General features: G+C 39.0%; 1 protein-coding gene across 1 annotated transcript in view; it reads right to left on the reverse strand.

Moving 5' to 3' along the window:
- Positions 1-21,643, reverse strand: part of LOC145984124 (uncharacterized) — a 928,179-nt gene that overhangs the window by 365,603 nt on the left and 540,933 nt on the right. The window contains exon 11 of the mRNA XM_083117559.1: positions 13,123-13,254. Coding sequence (XP_082973685.1) covers positions 13,123-13,254 — 132 coding nt within the window. The remainder of the gene's footprint in view (positions 1-13,122; positions 13,255-21,643) is intronic.

Here is a 21,643-nt window from a genome sequence, read left to right on the forward strand (position 1 = left end):
CTGAACCCCGACAGCAACTTTCCCTCTTACACGATAGGGCCCCTCCCCACTATGGTGTTGGTGTGCATCAATGGCTCAATGCACAATTCCCAGGGAAGTGGATTGGTCACAATGGTCTCGTGGAATGGCCACCCAGATCAGCTGACCTCACACTCCTCGATTTCTATCTGTGGAGCCATCTCAAGCAGATGGTGTATGCTGAGAAACCCTGTGAAATAAGGCACCTACAGGAACGCATTCAGCATGCATGACCACATTTCACCAGACATTCTCCTGCGTGTGCAGTTGGAGTGGATACGGCATCTACGGTTGTGCATAGGACATGATTGGCCATCACATAGAACATGTGCTGTAGCGTGCCATTGGTAGGTGATTTTCAAACTTTGAGTGTTCATAACTTGCAAACGATGCAAGATATCAAAGAAACAATTACACTTTTGAATTCCTGAGCTCACGCAAGTTCAAGATGGCGGCCATGGTCACCATGTACCCTACAAGTTACACCCCCCCCCTCCTCTACTACCATCTCCCATTACCATATTTCACATTTTCCTGTCAGGTTCCAAATAAAAGTGTGTCCAAAGACTTTTGACTCTCACTATATTTTGAACTTAAATTCAAATTTAATATATGTATGCACACATTCATACACAGAATGAACACACTTTAACCTTTTCCAGATTAGTGGTCAAATATTGACCACACAATTTATGCCATTTGGGAAGGCCATCACTACCACATGAGAGCAATTGTCTCCAAAACTAGAGATAATTCCCAGTTCTGTAAATTTTGTTAATTTATATACATATCCATATATGATATACTGAAATTGCAATGCAATACAAATATTGGAAGTTTGTAAATAGCTAATTGTATATTTTCTGTCTTAAGTATTTTAAACATGGGCTTTTCAAATGTATGTAAATGTTATTTTCAAAAATTCACAGTATGAGAAGTATTTGTCATAGAGAGTTGATATTTGTTTTATTTTTGGGTGAAATGACTAGGGCTTTCACAAGTGGTACAACATTGACATTCCATCTCAGCACAATTAGAAATTTACTCAAAAATATATACATATATTTCTTGGGTGGGGGCCTCTGTGCCTTCATATTGCTCTGGAGTGAATGGAAAAATTCCAATATGCAGCAGTACTATGTACCTGCAACCATGCAAAGTATAGTTGAAAATTGCCCCATAGCTTATAATAAAGATAATTACATAATATGTATTGTGCAATAGTAAAAAAAATGGTACTGTTCATAAGTAGTGTTCTTAAGTACCACATAAGACCACTTTTGAGAAACTATTGCTTTGGGGGGGGAATATTATAAGTATTTCAAAATACGTATTTCCAAAAACCTGGAAAAGATATTTAAAAAATTAAATTCTCCGAAAAATTATTTATTTAAACTTTTGTCTGTCTCTGTTTGACCTCTATCTAGTGCACAGTGTCAAAAATGGTTTGTGACTGCAGGACAGATGCACGGGGGGAGGGAGGGAGGGAGGGAGGGAGGGAGGGAGGGAGGGGAGAGAGAGAGAGAGAGAGAGAGAGAGAGAGATATGAATGACATCTAAAGCAGAGCGAATAGAAGAGAAAGTGTGTGCACTTCGTTTTCTTCCCATAATCCAAGTGAATAGAGTGGTGCCCCACCGAAACACTGGCAGTACCTTCGCTTGCGAACATCTTCTGCTTGCAGTGCGGCCGCGCTTTACGTAGAGCATTGTGTTTTGTTGTGCTAGAATAACATTGTGTACTTTTATTAATGACAACGTTGTTACGTTATTCAGTTTAGTGTCGTTAGATTTGTGATTGATCCGTTTGAATAGTTTGTGTTGTGTTCAAGGCATTATTATTGTGTTTGAGGCAGCAGCGAGCGAAAACTACAAGATGCCTACGTGTTTCGTACCCGGCTGTAGATCTGGATATGACCGCTGTTCTTCAGGCAGTAGACATTTTTTTAGGCCACCTAAAGACAGTAATGGTCTCTCAAAATGGGGGAGAGTGCCATCCCTAGAAAAGATAAAAAACTAAGTCATAAATGCTATGTGTGTGATATTCATTTTTCCACTGACCTTTCACTGAAACAGGATTCGTTCATAGTGAATGGCGAAACAATAGAAATCCCATGACAAAGGTGGAAATTAAAACCAGAAGCAGTTCCTCATATATTTCCTAATCTGCCCAAATACCTCTCTAAGATAGTTAAGAAGCAAAAATCTCCCATGAAAAGGCAATCCTTGCGGACAGATGATAATAAAGTAAGTACTCGTCGCAATGTATCATTAAGCTTATCAGTAGAGGATGATTTGCTTCACACTGCGGATGCTAGCAATACAATAGCATTGCTAAAGAAAAACTTAAGAATCAGAAATGCAATTTAATTAGAACGCAGAATAAACTAAAGGTCGCACAGGCTAAATTAAATTTGCTTGAAAAAGGCGTTAAAGATGCAAAATTAAAGACAATGGTCACACAGTCAAAACAGTTCGCGTCTCTTAGCAAAAATCAAAAAATTGTAATTGATACAATCTTAAAGAAATGCCAACTGAAAAGTAAGACAGGAATGAGATACAGTTCTGAGTTTATACTGGATTCTCTTCTATTAAAAATTAAGTCCCCCAAGGGGTATAGACACTGTTTGCGTCACGATTTGCTACCTTTGCCTTCTGAAGCTCACTTGAGAAAATTGGTGAAGGGTCTTAAATGTCCTTACGGCGTAAATTCCCATGCCATCGACGCTATAACACATTTTTTTAGTGAAAAGAATCAGAATGAGCGTAGCGGAATGCTGATTTTTGATGAAGTTAAACTTAGGGAAGCAATTCAGTTTAACTCGAATTCCTTAAAAATAGACGGGTTTGTTGATTTGGGAAATCTTACTCCAGACGAAAGCAAAAATCAATTAGCAAATCATACTCTAGTTTTTATGTTTTTTCCTTTTCTGTATAATTGGATTCAACCCATAGCAGTATATGCTAGCAGGAATGCCACCCCTGGTGACATTCTCACAAAAATACTTATCCAGGTAATCATACATTTGGAAAAAGCAGGGGTCAGAATTATTGGTTTTACATCTGACGATCTAACAAAAAGTTATGGAAATGCTTAGGAATTTCCGGAAACAGAAACAATCTTAAGTGCTCCATATCCAATCCAGCTGACTAGTAGAAAGCTTTGGGCATTTTCAGACACACCACATACAGGGTGTGTATAAACATGTGTCAGAAACTTTAGGGATTTATTCGTGACATCAAAACATAACAAAAAGTTCATATGAACATGGGTCCGAAAATCCTTCGTTAGGGAGGTATGAAAGGAATTCCCTGTAGTGACTCCTGGTTGTGTAATGTACCTCAAATGTGCATTTGTACTCACTTTCTTGTGTACAGTTGGGCATGGCATTTGTTTTTTGTTTATTTTCTCATTGTCGTTTGTTTTGTTTTACAGTAACTTCCATCACAACACATCACAACGATGTATTCAGTGTTTGAAATGACGGATATGCACTACAACTGACAACTTTCCTGGAAGCCAACAATTTGATGTCTGATCGACAGTACGGATTCAGGAAGGATGTATCCTCAGAATTATTATTACTTAGTTTAATTAATGAATGGCGCAAGACACTGGACAAAAAAAGCAATTCCCTAGTTGGATTAATTTCCCTGGACGTATGCAAAGCCTTCGATACCGTTGATCACAATTTGCTAATAGAAAAATTAAAGAACAGATTTGGTTTCAATAGCAAAACAATTCTCTGGATGGAAAGTTTTCTCGCAAATAGAAAAATATCAACGAAAGTAGGATGTTCACTTTACACTGAGCAGTCAGTGTCTGCAGGCATTCCACAAGGCTCTATACTTGGCCCAAAATTATTCAACCTATTTATTGACGATATCACACTAATAAATTCAGATTTGTCGATTACTCTGTACGCAGATGACTGACTTCTCGTCCATGTTGGAGATACGTACCAGGATGTAAAGGAGAAAATGGAAAACTCATTCCTCAAAGTATTAACGTGGTACAACATGAACAACCTGAAACTTAACGTTGCAAAGACGAAGGCCATGGTGCTTCACACCGGTAAGGGAATCCCGGCTAACGCAATAGATATTACCCTTAATGATGCCAGAGTACCTTTGAGCAATCATTTAAAATATCTCAGAATCATTATCGACCCTCAGCTAAATTTTAATTATCAAATAAATAACTAAATTCGTATAATCTATCACCATATTTACATATTTCGAAAAATTCGTAAATATCTCAAGAGAAATCTCAGTAGACATTTCTACCTTTCATTTATCCCGTATTCGTGAATGGTGCTAGTCTTATTTTTGGCGGTAACATAACTCATCTGAAGAAACTTGAAACTATCCAAAACAATTGCTTAAGAATCATACACATGCACCCCCAAGAATATAATTCCCAACAATTGCACAAGATTTACAATATACCTACAGTCACTTCGAGAATACATTACATCTACTTGAATAAGGTATTCCATAGCATACATAACAAATCATCTCCATTGCATCATACGATTAAGCTCTGCTCAGAGTTCAGCACCCGAAACACCAGATCCTCCTTACATAGAGACCTAGTAATCCCCAAACCCAACAAAAGCAGATTTGGTCAGAAGTCTTTCTCGTACTTAGCAGCGGTAACCTGGAATTCACTCCTGACGAAGATCAAACTCACTACCAGCAAAGTGCAGTTCTGTCGTCTTCTACGTTCACATGTCTATAAATTCTAACTTCAGTAATATTATTTTCAGTGCTTACCCCCCCCCCCCTCCTCACCATCCCCCACCCACACACATATATTTTAAAATTTTCATCCTTGTACTTCGAACAGCAATTCCATACACACTCATATCCAAACCCACACACCTTTACACTTTCTTTTCTTCTAAATGTGTATAACTCTCAAACTTTCTTTATTTCATTGCTACTATCCCCACCTAGTGGTTGCATGACCTTGTAGTTGGTGGTGGGGCTTGCGTACTCTGATGATCCACTAGGCTATATCAGCAGTAGCATAGCTACTGGTAGGGTCTCCCATGCTGGGCAGGCTATTGGTAAAGAGTCAGACTAAGAAGCAACCTACTGGTCAATGGCTCTAATGGCGGAAGAAGATGGATGGCCATCTCAACGGCGAAGGAGGCGGAAGAACCAGGAATCAGGAGGAGTAACACCTCTTTTTAAAAAACCTTGGGCCAGCTGGCACCGGCTGGTAGTACCTTGTAAGGGCCCCTTGCCAGGGTTAAGGTGAAGACCACAACGGCAACTATGGCGGAGAAGGAGACCTTTGGAACGGCATAGCTGGCGGAAGAGGCACTCATTCTCATTGAGTATAAATATGAGAAAAAGCCGCTGTCTTGTGGAGGAGGGATCCTAAAAGACTAGGGGAAAATACCCCGACAGAAATTAGCCTGCTTGGAGGCTCAGGTGGCAGCCCCAACACCAAGATCGGGTGCTGTGGGCCAATAACCCGCACACTTTAAATCACACTATTAAAGAAACATCAACAAGAGGAAGCCGAACTGATTCTAAGACGACGACATTTGGCCTGAAAAGGACAACGAGAATTGGAATATGGAATGTAAGAACCCTGCGGGAGAGTGGAAAACTGCGGCAGACAGTGGCCTGCATGAAGAGCTATTGTCTGAGCATCCTAGGTATAAGTGAAGTCAGATGGCCAGAGTTTGGAGAGGTAAATACCCATGAAGGAGTTACATTCATATATTCCGGAAGACCTGAGGGTGAAGGTGTGAGCCGTGATGGTGTGGGTATATTGATGGACAAGGAAGCAAAAAGGAGCCTTATTCAATGGTATCCAGTGTCTGCGAGGATAATTGTGGCACATTTCAAAACCAATATCAGAAACATCGTTATGATCCAGTGTTATGCACCCACAGAAGTAGCAGAGCCTGAAGAGAAACAAGAGTTTTACAGCCAGCTCAATGAAACAATAAAGAAGCAAAAAAGGAAGGATATCATAATAATTGGAGGAGATTTAAACGCAAAGCTTGGGCATGACAATGAAGGCCTTGAGCATGTCATGGGTAAACATGGTTTAGGAGAGCGAAATGAGAATGGACAACTTTTTGTGGACTTTTGTGCTAGCCATGAATTAGTTATTGGTGGTACTATATTTCCTCACAAGAAATGCCATAAGCCCGACCCTGTGGCCGAGTGGTTAGCACATCGCGCTGCGACGCCAAGGGTCCCGGGTTCGAATCCCGGTCGGGCTTGGTTGTTTGTGAATGTCCATTCATCAATTTCATCATTTCATCACTCATCCCCATCTTCGCAAATTAGCCAAGAGGCACAAAATGCGAAGTAAAATAAACTAAATCAATCAATCAAGAAATGCCATAAGGTAACGTGGGTATCACCAGACCATAGAACAGAAAACCAGATAGACCACGTGGCAATTGGACGGAGGTGGCGACGTTCGCTACAGGATGTAAGAAACAAGAGAGGTGCAGACATTGGGAGTGATCATCATTTGGTAGTGGCTAACTTTAAAATGAAAATTCAAGCTCAGAAGAAGAGAATGGAACAGACAAGGAAGCGGTATGATGTTAGTAAATTGAAGGATAAGAATCTCCAGGAAACCTGCAGGATTGAACTGAGAAATCGGTTCCAAGTATTGACCGATGAAAGTGAGCAGAATGAAACAATTGAAAGAGAATGGACAAAAATTCGATCTGCCTTCTCAGAAGTAAGTGAAAAGGTTCTGGGCTTCAAGGATAGGAGGAAAAAAGATTGGATGTCTCTGCAGACCTGGGAAAGGATTAATGAGGGAAAAGTAATTAAGGAGGCAATGAACTCAAGCAGGACAAGGGCAAGGAAGGCAGAATTGCAAACAAAGTATGCAGAGAAGGATCGAGAAGTAAAGAGTAGTGTTCGTAGGGATCAAAGAAATTGGGTAGACAATCTGTCTCAGCAGGCGGAGGAAGCAGCAAAAAAGAGGAATCTTAAAGAACTATACAACATCAAAAAGTTCTGTCAAGGAAACAGATGCAGAGAAATCGACCAGTGAGAAGTAAAGATGGTACCCTCCTTACGAATACTGAGGACCAACTGAAACGTTGGAAGGAGCACTTCTCTGCAACCCTTAATCGCTCTGTGGATGCTCAGATAGACCAGGGGGAAGAGGAAGATGATAATGATGGTGATGTTGGCCCCAGTGTAAGAATTAGGACGGATGTTCCAACAGTAGGAGAGATTAAACAGGCTCTGAGAGAGGTACGTAATTGTAAAGCAGCTGGTGTCGACAACATACCACCGGAAGTGCTGAAAAGTGATATAAACACCACAGCAAATATGTTGCAGCCCTTATTTGAGAAGATGTGGATAGAGGGAGTGATGCCTAAGGACTGGAGGAGTGGCCTGTTGGTGAAGCTACTGAAAAAAGGGGATACATCAAAGTGTGACAACTGGAGAGGTATAGCACTTCTCTCCATTCCGAGTAAGATCTTCACTAGAGTTATCCTAAACAGAATTAAGGAGCATGTTAACTTGAGACTCAGAAGAGAACAGGCAGGGTTTCGACCAAATCGTTCCTGTATTGATCAAATTAACACCTTGCGGATAAATTTGGAACAATGTATAGAATGGTCATCTCGTCTCTATACAGTTTTCGTTGACTTCGAGAAAGCATTTGACTCGGTCAACAGAAATGCAATGTGGAAGGAAGTGAAACGATATGGAGTGCCCACAAAAATGCTTGATCTTATCCGAGAAACTTATCGTGATTATACATGTAGAGTTATACATGAAGGCCGTGTATCTGAACCAATAGATGTGCAGTCTGGAGTGAGGCAAGGTTGTATATTATCACCTACAATGTTCCTGATTGTGATCGATGCAGTGATGCGAAATGTAATAGGAGGGAAAAGACGTGGTATCCAATGGGGATTGAATAACAGACTAGAAGACCTTGATTTTGCAGACGATTTGTGCTTCTTATCTGAAGCACATGGTGATATGCAAACAAAACTAGCAGATCTGATAGAAAGTGCAAAAAAAGCAGGACTTGTGATTAACTCCAAGAAGACCAAGGCACTGAGGATTAACTCCACAAAAACAGACCCGTTTAATATTGGTGAAGAGATTATTGAAAATGTGGATAGCTTTACTTACCTGGGTAGTGTGGTGGCAAAAGACGGAGGGGCTGCACAGGATGTTTCTCAACGAATCCAAAAAGCAAATGGCACCTTTGTGAGGCTCTATCCAGTATGGAAAAACAAGAAGATATCTATGAAGACCAAACTTCGTATTTTTCGAAGTAATGTTAAGTCTGTACTGTTGTATGGGTCTGAGACATGGAAAGTAACAAAAACGATTACCTCTAAATTACAGACCTTCATCAATCGCTGCCTGAGAAAAATTTTGAATATCTTTTGGCCAGAAGTGATTCAAAACCAAGAACTTTGGAGAAAATCTGGAGAAACCGAGGTGTCCACACAAATAAAGCGGCGAAAATGGAATTGGATAGGGCATACGTTGAGGAAGGAAAATGAGGCTGTCGAGAGAGAGGCACTAGACTGGAACCCGCAGGGAAGAAGGAAAAGAGGGAGGCCTAGACAGACGTGGCGAAGATCTGTTCACGCTGAGGCCTTGGAGGAAGGAAAGAGCTGGAATGCAGTGAAGAGAATTGCCATCAGTAGGACCAGGTGGAGATGCTTTGTTGATGCCCTATGTTCCACAGGGAACAACAGGAATTAAGTCAAGTAAGTCAAGTTGCTACTATAGAACACTATATATACTAATGTAAATTCATCACCTTTTCGTTAGATGTATCTTTTGCATATTTTTTTTACTATATAAGACATCAAGTCATTATTTGTATTAATTTTGTTCAAAATGAAATGTTGTATGGCTTAATTGTAACCCTATGGAAATAATAATAAATAATAATAATAATAATAATAATAATGTATGGCTAGCAGATGGGAATGCGGAAGCAGCACGTCAACGTTATGCTGAACGTTACCCTGGGAGGCAGTTACCTTGTGCACGAACGTTTGTACGACTACACCAATGCTTGCGAGAGACAGGCACATTTGATAAGAGAGTTGCAGATGGTGGGAGACCACGCGATGTACGAACGCCTGAGCTTGAAGAACGGGTTCTTCGAACTGTGGATGAAACTCTATCAACCAGTACAAGGAGAATTGCGAGAAGGGAAGGCGTTAATCACATGACGATCTGGAACATTGTGCATGAAAATCTTCTGTACCCGTATCACCTTCAACGGGTGAAAGGATTAAATGAGGCAGACTTTCAACCACAAATAAATTTCTGTCAATGCATGTTAGGGCAGTGTGCTGTGTTTCTGCAGTTCTTAGCATGTACCTTATTCACTGATGAGGCTGGCTTTTCACGTGATGGGATCTTTAATTATTATAACAATCACATCTGAGCTTATGAAAACCCTCATGCAGTGCGACAAGACAAACATCAACAGAGGTTCAGCCTCAACGTGTCGGGTGGAATCATTCATGATCATCTCATTGGCCCTTACTTCTTTCCTCAACGTCTGACTGGACAAACGTATTTACAGTTTCTCAGACATGAGTTTCGCATTTACTTGATGATGTACCTCTAGACGTCATCCAACAAATGTGGTTTATGCATGATGGTGCTCCACCGCATTTTACATGGATAGTTCGCCAGTGTCTCGATAACCAGTTTCCGAACAGATGGATTGGTCGCGGGGGATCCATTGCATGGCCTGCCTGATCGCCAAATTTAAACCCAATGGATTTTTCCCTTTGGGAACATTTAAAATCCTTGGTGTATTCAACTCCCGTACCCAATGTTGATGTTCTGAGGGAGCGTATCCAACATGGACTTGACAAAATACGGAACACACCAGGAGTTTTCCACAACATACGGCAAAGTATGGAACGCAGGCTCAGGGGATGAATGGAAGCAGGAGGTGGTCACTTCGAGCAATTTTTGTAAATGGCAATGTGTTGGTAAATGTCTCATTTTTGTGCCATGAATATTAAATCCTTTCATACATGTAAATTTGTTTGGTCAATGTCTCATTTTTGTGCCATGAATATTATTTCCTTTCATACCTCCCTAACGAAGGATTTTTGGACCCATGTTCATATGAACTTTTTGTTATGTTTTGATGTCAAGAATAAATCCCTAAAGTTTCTGACACATGTTTTTATACACCCTGTATATTTAAATGGATAAGGAATAACTTCCATGATAAAGTGCAGGTATACTATAATGGTGATATTGTTGATTATTCATTTTACAGAAAAGAGTATGAACATGATTCATCTACTGAACTTTCCGGTATGAAAACTTGCTACAAAGTGACCTCTGCTCATTTGGATCCTAATTCATTCCAACAAATGAATGTTAGACTCGCAATTCAGCTGTTCAGCAGATCTGTCGCTAATGGAATAAAATTTTATCGGAGTATTAATGCAGAGGGGTTAGAAGGCAGTGAAACAACGGAAAATTTCACAAGGGACCTAAACTGCCTGATTGACGCATTAAATTCATTCACTCCTGCACAGGCACTATATAAAGGGTCAGAAGCACATACAACTTTAATAAAATGGAATGCAGTCCTTAGAAAAAAGGTAAAAAAAAAAGGTAAAGTGCTCCCCTGTGCATAGCACCACGCCATGAAGGTGTATAGGGGGTGTGGGGGTAACGCCCCACACTTTCTTGATCCGGTCGTGAGTGGGGGTGATGTGATCAGCATCACGCCCCTGACCACGTTTACCCCCCAGGGTTTCCCCCAATTGAAATTCCTTCGCTTCAGAAAAAACTCTAGAGTCCTTAAGAGTGACTTTAGAAAGTACTTTAGAAGTGTCCGAATATTTGTGGAAGAACAATTACAAGTACGTTTTGACAGGAAAATTTAATCAAGATCCCCTAGAACACCATTTTGGTATATTGCGGTCCTTCACTTGTGATGATCATCCATCCACTGTGGATTTTCTGCACTTACATATGCTGCAATCAATTTACGTACCAGCAAAACTTGCTTTATTTTCGGGCGGAAACTGTGAATACAGGACTGAATCTCCTCTGACGTCTTTTGTTAATCAAATGCGAACTCTGGCAAGATCAACCGAAAATAAAAATCTTTCGGTGAAGAAGCAAGCTGAAAATAAAATAAGGGAAAAAATTTCCATTGTTGAAGATGAAATTCAAATACCGGACTGGGAAAACAATATACCGAACTTAAATGAACAAAGTGTTGGTAAAGAATACTTGGTGTATCATTTGGCAGGATACATAGTGCGGTATATTTCCAAAGTGACGGATTGTAAACTGTGTACAACTTTTCTGCACGGGGAACCAACTAATGTACCTCCCTCACGTTAATCCAAGACTATGGTTCGGGCGACGGCTGTAAATACCTTACCTATGCATCGAAAAGTGTTTATGATGTGCTGTTACGAGTGGAAGATTTTGTTGCAGAAAAAATATCATGTGATAATAGTTTATGAGGTGATATATTTTTTGAGTGTTTGGCCAATTTAAATATAATTGCTGTAAAAACTTCGCAATTAGGATGCTGTGAAGATCATGTGCTGCGTACGCTAACTAAACTCGTATTTCACTATCTGAAATGTCGATTTTTCTTCCGTACCAAGGAGATAAGAAAGGAATTAAGTGCCTTGAAGACAGCAAAATCATCTCGGAAATTCTCCAAACTATCCAGCTGCTGAGCTTTTCTCCAAACGTAAGTAACATGCATTTTTGTTTCTTATGTAGCAACGCACCCTCTCAAACGTCACCACTGACATCTAGGCGGTGGACCACGGCAACTCAGGGAGTGCGCACACTATTTCTTCTATACGCTCTGTCTAAAGTAAGCCACTTGCCTACTTTACTGCTAGACTAAGGTATACCTTATATGTAGGTACACTTATCATGCTTTTTTTTTTAGCATTATGTAATCCAATCATTTCTTTGATGAACTATTGAATTACTATCAACAAAACTTTGCATAGTACATTTTCATTGTTTTCATTCACATTGGTTTATTGCAGCAGCTTGAAAAATTCCCATCCTGAGAGGCTTACAGGCAGGAGAGGCTCCCATCTCTTAAAGATTGAAATTTGAGTATGAAAATAATTTATCTGTATCAATATAGGCTGAGATAGAATATTTCATTTAGATTCCTACTAACATCACTCTACAATTCAGCTACAATTTTATATCTCCACATACCTATGATAATCTATTGTTCTCTTCTATCAAGAGTGTTTGTTATACATACATTAAGAGCTAATTCTCAGAACATCACAGCAGATGATCTAGTACCATCTTCTAAAGTGCACTTTGTCTACTACTTGTGCTGTATAAGCCAACTACATTTTTGAGCTGGGAAATATCAATTTTCAGCAACCAATGTTTCTTTAGAATTCCTGCTTTATGTTACTTGGTGTTTTTGAAGACAAGAACCAACACACAACATGAACAAATTTATGAGAAATGTTATTTGTACTACATACATCTTTAAAGAATATTCCACTTCTGGCATTGCAAATAAATATAACACTGGTTTTATATTATACTTACTTCTTAACTTAAGAAATTCACAGTGTCATATGAACTTGAATATAATATTAAATGAGGATACTAGATGTCGGAAGACACACAAAAATATAATCAATGTTTGGAATTATCACCATAAATATATAACCACACAAATGATAAATTAATTACTAATGCTACCATTAAACATTAGCAAATGAAAGGTTTATATGCTCTGCAATTACTGAAAAATGTCTTTCCTAACATTTCCAGGGAAAAATTATTTACATGAAAACTTTTAGAATGTAGGAATATGAGTGATAAATTAATGAAAGAATTTTTCACATATCATGTGCACAGATTCACAAGAATTCTATACAAGTAAACATAAAGAAGATCTAATCCAATTGTATATGACCAAGTAGATTAAGAAGATATGCATTGAGGACATTAGCACATGGAATAGATTGTTCATAAAATGAGAGTAGCATTAGCTACTTGAATGAAGACATCCAGAGAAACAAACACACCAACATTTCTGAAACCGAACAAAATGCTTCCATCAGAAATGTAGAATATTACCTGGAAGCGCTGCATCAGTTCCTGTTCAGCTCTCTCCAATGATGGAGACACATCAAGGATGGGTGAAAGATCAGTGACTGGTGACCAATCAGCGGGCTCTGGCCTCGGAGCCCGTGGCTTCTTGGAGGTTTGCTGCAGGTGAAAGAATGCCTTAAGGCAACTAGCCTGGACTTGCTAAACTACTCTAGAACACAGCAAGTCAAGTCCAAATATCCTCAAGACAAAGTCAACTATCAACTACATTGAGTCACAGTTCTAGAATTCTGTTATGAATAAAACATTTAATGATCTATCAATCCTCCTTTGGATTGATCAATCAAAACACACACAAATACAATAACCAACATTGGACAAGAACAAATTAACACCATTCAACGAATCTCTAATAAGTCATGCCAAACAATTGTACAAAAGAAAAGACAAGCCTGTTTGAAGACCAAGTAAATGCAATGAGGGATCCTACTCATTCAGAAATTAAAATGAAAGAAAGATCTACAGAATATCTACAGAGCAGAAATTTCATTTTTTTATGCATGTCCAGCTACCACAAAACTGTTACAGACAAAGTTTGAAGAAGAAAGTAGACAGAAAGAAGAAATATAAATATACACATATGAAGGACATAGCAGAAAGTTCATCTGACAACTTATCCAATATTCACTACACATACAAACATTTTACAAACAACAGCAATTACATGAACATATTGAGGTGAGAAAAGAGGAAAATGAATGAATGTATAATGTTTAAATAAGATAGCCAACAGTGAAAACTAGGACAGCAAATGACATCATACAAATTAGTTAAAATTTGAAGGGAAAAATACCTTCTGTAATTCTTTAATACACACATTCTTGCCCTCATCAATTTTCCTTCTTTCTCACCTACATTCCTATCAATTAGGTTCATTAAAATTATGCAAAGTTGTTGGATATCAATTAATTAATCAACATACTGTTGCATTCATTCTAAGTCACACCATAAGAAAGGATTTAATTTTAATACCTTATTCCTCTGTATACAACCAGATAACTAATTATAGTTGAAGTCAGAATCAATAAACATTTTCCAAATTATTATTTACAAGAAGTCATCTTATTGTAAGTTTACTTACAATGGCATTTTTGACTCAAAAAAGAAAAAAACTCAAAACATTCCCAAAAAATTGATACAAATCAAGATATATTAGAGTGCTTCAATAAAATAAGGTTTTCAATTTCTTTCTTCTCATCCTTGCATTTTTTTTACAATATACATAAACATTAATTATGCAAAATTTTAGCCCAGTCAAATAATATTTAGGGGTTGCACAACAGCAATGAATTTCTATTGCAAATTAGCAGAATGCACAGATGAAGGATAATGTATAATACCAATACCATTAACCTAAATAATAATACTGTCAAAAGGGTATATTGTCAAAAGCTTTTCTGAAATAGACAAGGAACAGAAAAGGGCAAAAGGAACACAAGTATTAGTAAGCCTGTGGTTATCTCACCGCAAGTAGCTTCCACTCTAGATAGGATCAATGTGGCAGAAAAACAACCTTGATACTAGCTGCTACATTGTTGGTCAAAATATGGAAGATTTTAGTTACTTGTCTATAAGAAGGCAAAGGCAAACCATCCACTCTGAGCCAGCCACTAGCATATAAAAAAACAAAAACATTTTACTCTAAGGCTGAGTCCCCCTTGATAGTGCACTGGGATGGGAAACTGAAGCAAGATGTATCTGGAGGGGAAAAAAGGAAGATTGCCTGCCAGTAATAGTATCTGGACCAAACACTGATGATCAACTATTCGGTGTTCCTAAATTATAGCCCAGGATGGGAATTGTTATGGCAACCACCATTACAGAACACTTACTTACTGAACATGTGCAGGGTATGTGCTTTGACTCAACATCAGGAAACACTGGTATTAAACTTGGAGCATGTTTAACACTAGAACACAAGCTAGGAAAACAAATTGTCACTTTCACTTGTCAGCACCACATTCTGGAAATTGTGCTTTCTCTCATGTTCAGTCAGTGTATGGGATTGGAACCTTAATAATGTAACATATTATTATTTTCAAATTATTTCGACATTCTTGGTCAAAGATTGATCAATTTAATTTTGAACCCGTAGTGAGGAATGCTGAGGTGCTGTCAGCTATTCAGAGTGATATGCGATCAGCAGTGGAATTTGTGCAAAGCCAAAGGACAGTTTACTTTTTCCTTGATAGACAAGGCTTAGCACTATGAAAACATAGTATTTCATCACATCCTTGCACATTTTGTATGTATTACAAAATTTCAATGCGACTGCACGACCTCTAAAAATATATATATTTTACCGAAAATTTAAACATATTATCTTTACATATATTGACATGAAATAAGAGGGTGAGATCAGCAAAAATACAAAGTTTATGTTTATATATAATTTGGACATCTGGTTGCAAAAGCAAAAGTTCGACAAAGTTTGTTTTCAGCCCACTTTATGATCATATAGGCTAATATGAACCACTGTGTCATTTGACTCTGTAGGAAATTACAAGGGTCGTTCAAGGTTGACCGGGATTTTCGTATGTAAAAAATCGATGAATAGCCGGATCATGATGAAACATGCGGGTGACGTAATGTATTCCTTCGCGAGTAACTAGCGCCCGGCATGACGTATTTCGCACATGCGCAGCAGTTGCAGTGAACATGGCGGCAAGCAGTGTGTCTGTGGCTGTGGAGCAGCAGTGTGTAATCAAATTTCTCGTGAAGGAGAAAGTGAAACAAGCTGAGATTTTCAGACGATTGCAAGCACAGTATGGTGAACAAACGATGTCGCCGACAAGAGTGTACAAATGGTGTGAGCAGTTTCGCAAAGGACGGGAGCTGGTGACAAATGAAGTGCATGGACACATTCGCCCGACTGCAGTCACACCAGTGAATATCGCACGTATTGAGCAAATGATTCTTGAGAACCGGCGAGTAACAGTGCGGGATATTGCTGCCGAGGTGAATATCAGTGTCGGTAGTGTTGAGACAATCATTCACGACCACTTACGCTTCTGCAAAATCTGTGCAAGGTGGGTTCCCTGCCAGCTGACATTCGATCAGAAGTGGACACGCAGGACAGTCTGTGAACAGCTTCTGAATCGGTTTCGAGCAGAAGGTGATGAATTGTTGCAATCCATCATCACGTGTGATGAAACATGGTTGCACAATTCAACCCCAGAGACCAAAAGACGCAGCATGGAGTGGCGGCATAAAGGTTCCCCGCCCCCCAAGAAAAGCAAAACGCAGCTGTCCCCTGGAAAGATCATGGCAAGTGTCTTCTGGGACATGAAGGACGTTATCCATGTGGATTTTCTGGACAAAGGGAGCATGATTAATGCCCAGTATTACTCCACATTGTTGAGTGGTGCTGTACGAAAGTCCATTCGCAAGAAAAGACCTGGGATGTTGTTGGAAATGTCATTCTTCTCCATGACAATGCCTGCCCTCACACGGCCAATGTGACAACAGTGATTATCATTTGTTTGCACCCCTTAAAGACCATCTGGAAGGGAAGAAATTCACGACAGACGAAGCACTGCAGAGCGATGTCCTCCAGTGACTACGACAACAACCAAGTTCTTTCTACACGAAAGGAATTCGGGAGCTGCCAGAATGATGGCAATGGTGCCTCGGCGTGCACGGAGAATACTTTGAAAAACTGACATAGTTTGGGGTTTCTTCTGCTACCTATTTCCTCCGCAGAAATAAAAGTCCCGGTCAACCTTGAATGACCCTTGTAATTGAACCTGGGACCCCCTGATTACAAGGATTAACCACGATGCTATCAGGAGACCCAAATTTGGTACCATAACAATAAGATGTACTCTAAAGAAGGTACTTTTGTATGGCTATTACTTTGGAAAAACTGCACTTAGTAAGCAGTTAGAGACAGAGGTATATTTATGAACTTACTTTCAGAGGGGGCAAGTTATTCATTTTCAGTTCTCTTGCAATGTTTACAGTTTTAATGTTCATGTTAATATTAAAACTACTGTTTTAAACCAACAATAAAGAAAGACATATACTGTAAGTTTATTTCCTAAATTTTCAGATCAAAAAAGAATACTGATATACTTCTAAAAGGTGTAAAAGAACAAACAGAAAAAAACGGATGGGGGTATAACTGGCATCTACGGTATTACATGGATGCCCACTGACTGATGGAAAAAATGATCCTGTCCAAATGCTTACACTTTCTCTTTTCAGAATGAAGATGGTATATTGAAGATTTCTTCAGAAGAATGTATTCTGCTAGCATTTATTATTTATTTATTACTTAACAATTTTTTTTAAAGGTCTTGTTCTATTTGTATCTTGGCATTTTCTATTTTTTCACATCTTTAATGAGGTGTTTTGACATAATATGACTGTACATCCATGCACACTGCAACAAAATTAACTTGAAACTCTCCTGTCCTGAGACACTTACAGGTGTAAATAGGAAGCAGAAAACAATCTAAAACTTCCCTACAGTCCAAACGTAAATTTAAAGTGTGTCAAAGAATGAAAAGCAGTAGATGGAGGTATTCTTCCTCCTCAAAATGTTAAAGAAGATTTATTAATCAATAAAGCAGCTGCAGAGGAAGTTGACAGAGGTGGTGAAATACAAGCTTGCTGGACTAAAAAGAAAAGAAAAGAAAAAAGCAGGAAGTGGAAATTCTAATGGATGACTATGTTAACATGTGACACTTCCAGGGCAGGCTCGCTCTTTCATAGGCAAGGATAATCATGTAATGGGAATAGAGAATGCCTCCATCTACTACTTTTCATTCTTTGACACTCTTTAAATTTACCTTTGGACAGTAGGTAAGTTTTTAGATTGTTTTTTCTGCTTCCTAAAGAAGACAACAGACTGTTTTGAGCAGTGCCAGATCTACAAATCTTGGGTCCCCCCGCAAAATATTACCAAAGGCCCCCTCCCTCTACTTAGCTCCCTTCACACACACACACACACACACACACACACACACACACACACACACACACACACACACACACACACACACACACAATGTATGTGTGTATGTGTAATTCTTGATCTCATGCTGACAGTCACATACAAGGGCCTACAGGGTGATTCAAAAGTTCCCCTATAAAAAGTAAATGAGTTAGGCTGGGTACAATTAATTGGTCATGATAGAAACAGGTTAGGCTTAGGGGGAACCACGGTGTGTTCCAAGAGGATGTCCGCCATATTGAATTCAACTCACACCTTTTAAGTGGGAAGGGGGTCAGGTGCATAGGTGCAGATTTCTTCAGAAATTTGGGGGTGCCCAAAGCGAAGTAAACCATAAATACTGATTTCTTTGTTTGCGGGGGTGCAGGAGGGTAGGGCAAAGTTTTGATTGAAAATTTGATCATCATATTCGGTTTATAATACTTATTCCTACAATCCTTTATAGAAGTTTAATATCTTCACACATATTTACATAAAAAAGGAAGGACTGAGATAAAATTCTCTTCCAGGCAAGGTCGATTTTTGGCACCCCAACTGTACACCCTGTACCCTGATCCCACTACTTTCCACCTTCGGCCAATAAAAAATGACCGTGCTGAATATTTACTTTTAACAACGTTAAATAATAGCTTTGTTTTTTAAATGCCTTAATGTCAAAGAACACGTATATAATAAGTTAATATCAAAATAACAGAAGTCTATTAGCTTAAATTGCTACATGATTTTGCAATTTACATTTGTCACTGAGAAGTATCTTCTATTATTTTTTCTGTACACAAATCCAACTCTTTACAAAACAAATACCTGCATTTATGTAATCAGAGATAAGGATTTGGCTCTACTAAATCGGGACGTCCCTGTCTGGTGCCATCGAGGTTGGTGCCCCGGGGCAATCACTTGGTCGCCCGGCCCTTAAGCTGCCCACACACACACACGTAATGCTTTGAAAGTTGGTTAAGCATTGGTATAAATAAGTAACCCTACAACTTCCAGCCACATCAATGCAGTATGAAGTAGCACACATGTGTTTACAGGTACATTTAAAAAAAATACTAATCCTGATTATAAAAAACAGTGGCATATTAAAAACAGAATATTTTTAGCTTCTGCTTGACTTTTCCGAAGGGAAACAAAGGTGTCCATTTTACAATGGACTGGCTCATTCAAGAGCATGAAGACTACAGTATTTCCATGTTTCTTTCTCTATTCTCACACATATTCATTCATAATATACAGTGTGTCCAAAAAGTCACACAACCCGGTGTTTACGACCGTATAATGGAATAGCGAAACAGAATGAGAAGAAACACTTTCTGCCAAGAGAATGCCCTGTACATTGGGAAAATTTAGAGAGACAAACATATGCAAGAACATGCATGTTTTAATAACAAATAAGCAAAGTGTTGCCAAAGGCGGAAATTTTTTTTTTTGCAAATCGTGTGTATTGATGCACAGAACTCACTGAGGTAAATTATAGCCGTGTTTCACATCAGGCTATCACACTAAGGCACTTTTAACGACAAAGGAGAAAGTTGGTTATTCTCGAACATATGCAATAAATTACATACACCTTGCAACCCTGAAATGTGGTTACAGAAGAACGTATATCAATTGTTGTTTTCTGTGCCTTAGGTGGTTGCTGTTTGCCACGAATGGCATTCCAGATTGTGTCTACTTATGCTGACATCGTGTGTGTGTTTTCAAAATGCCATATTCTACACAGGAAAGAGTGTTTATTGTTGAAGAATATATCCGAACATCGTCATATTCTGGCGTAAGAGAAGCATTTAGTGCCAAGTTTCCTACTACTCCCTCTCCAGGTAAGTAGTCAATTTTTCATCTTGTGCAAAGGTTTCGCCAAACTGGGTCAGTACATGACAGGCAACATTCAGGGCACCCTTCTGTGTTAGCAGCTGATGTTCTGCAGTGTGTTGAACAAAGAATGGTGACGTCACCACAAAAGTCTGTTCAGAAGCTTGCCTCAGAATTGGACTTGCGCAAGTCAACTGCTCACAAGGCTATACGGAAATTGAAATTTTACCCGTATAGAGTTCGTGTTGTTCATGAATTGAAAGCGGTGGATGTCCCGGCAACCAACTTATGTATCCAAGAAAATGGTGGACACTTCGAACATTTGCTTTAATTTGTAGGGATACCCACATTTCAGGGTTGCAAGGTGTATGTAATTTATTGAATATGTTCGAGAATAACCAACTTTCTCCTTTGTCGTTAAAAGTGCCTTAGTGTGATAGCCTGATGTGAAACACGTCTGTTAGTGACACATGACAGCAACAGTGTTGCCAGTGTTACTTGTAATATTGTGAAAACATCAATTTTTGGAACAGCCCACTTATTCCCTTGTGCAATGTTTTTGAAACTTCGTCAAAGTTCTTTTTCTGTCAAATTCAATAGATGGCCATCCAAATTGTTCGTTGGTATTGTGAAATGTTGCAATAATTTACCTCAGTGAGTTCTGTGCATCAATACACACGATTTGCAAAAAAAAAAAAATTCCACCTTTGGCAACACTTTGCTTATTTGTTATTAAAACATACATGTTCGTACATATGTTTGTCTCTCTAAATTTTCCCAATATACTGGGCATTCTCTTGGCAGAAAGTGTTTCTTCTCATTCCGTTTAGCTATTCCGTTATATGGTCGTAAAAACCAGGTTGCGTGAGTTTACGGACACTCTGTACCATGCATTTTCCTCAATTCATTGTCAGTTTGAGAATGAAATACTGAAATAGTAAATGCACAAACACAAGAAAGACACTCAAATAGATTCTGGTCATTTGAGGGTAGAATCCTGCATAATTTTCCACCTGTTGTGTGCAGAGTTCCTCTGTACAAAAGTTATGTAATATGTTGAAAGATACACATTGGGACCCTTGACCCCCCCCCCCCCCCCGACTTATACATACATACATATATGACACTGTTTTCTCACACCTGGAAAATTATACATTTGTTAAATCATGCAGTCATAACATTTTCCTGATTAAATATAGGTTGAAGAAACCTTCACCACTGTATTTCTCGTGAAATTCTAGCCTGACTGCCATGCTGGAGACCTGGTACGGGTGATCTAAGGTTCAAATTTTTATGGCTTTGTCCCCACATAATGCGGCTCCAGGGCCCACCCAGCCTCAAATCAAATGGTACCCGGTGGGGAGATAAGGGCAGCCAGAGCGTGATGCTGATCACATCACTTCCAAAATGTCAGACATTGAAAATATGTGGGGCCCTACCCCCCAATAAACACTAAATGTGCCTTCATGGCATGGTGCTATATGCACAGGAAACTTTCTGTACCACTGATTAACTACGTTTATTTCTTACATACGCATATGAACCCTCTACTATGTCAACCCATTATAACCCTCCCCCCCCCTTTTTGATAAGTAAAAATTAGATTTATATTTTGCCATTGACCTAAATGTTAGTGTCTTATTCTTCACAAAACATAATGCAACTTTGTTAATATGCACTTGCGAGATATTTTTTATTGTTTTCATTTCATTGTTATTC

This window comes from Lepisma saccharinum, chromosome 2 (assembly GCF_977018435.1).
Source record: "Lepisma saccharinum chromosome 2, izLepSacc3.1, whole genome shotgun sequence".
NCBI lineage: Eukaryota > Metazoa > Arthropoda > Insecta > Zygentoma > Lepismatidae > Lepisma > Lepisma saccharinum.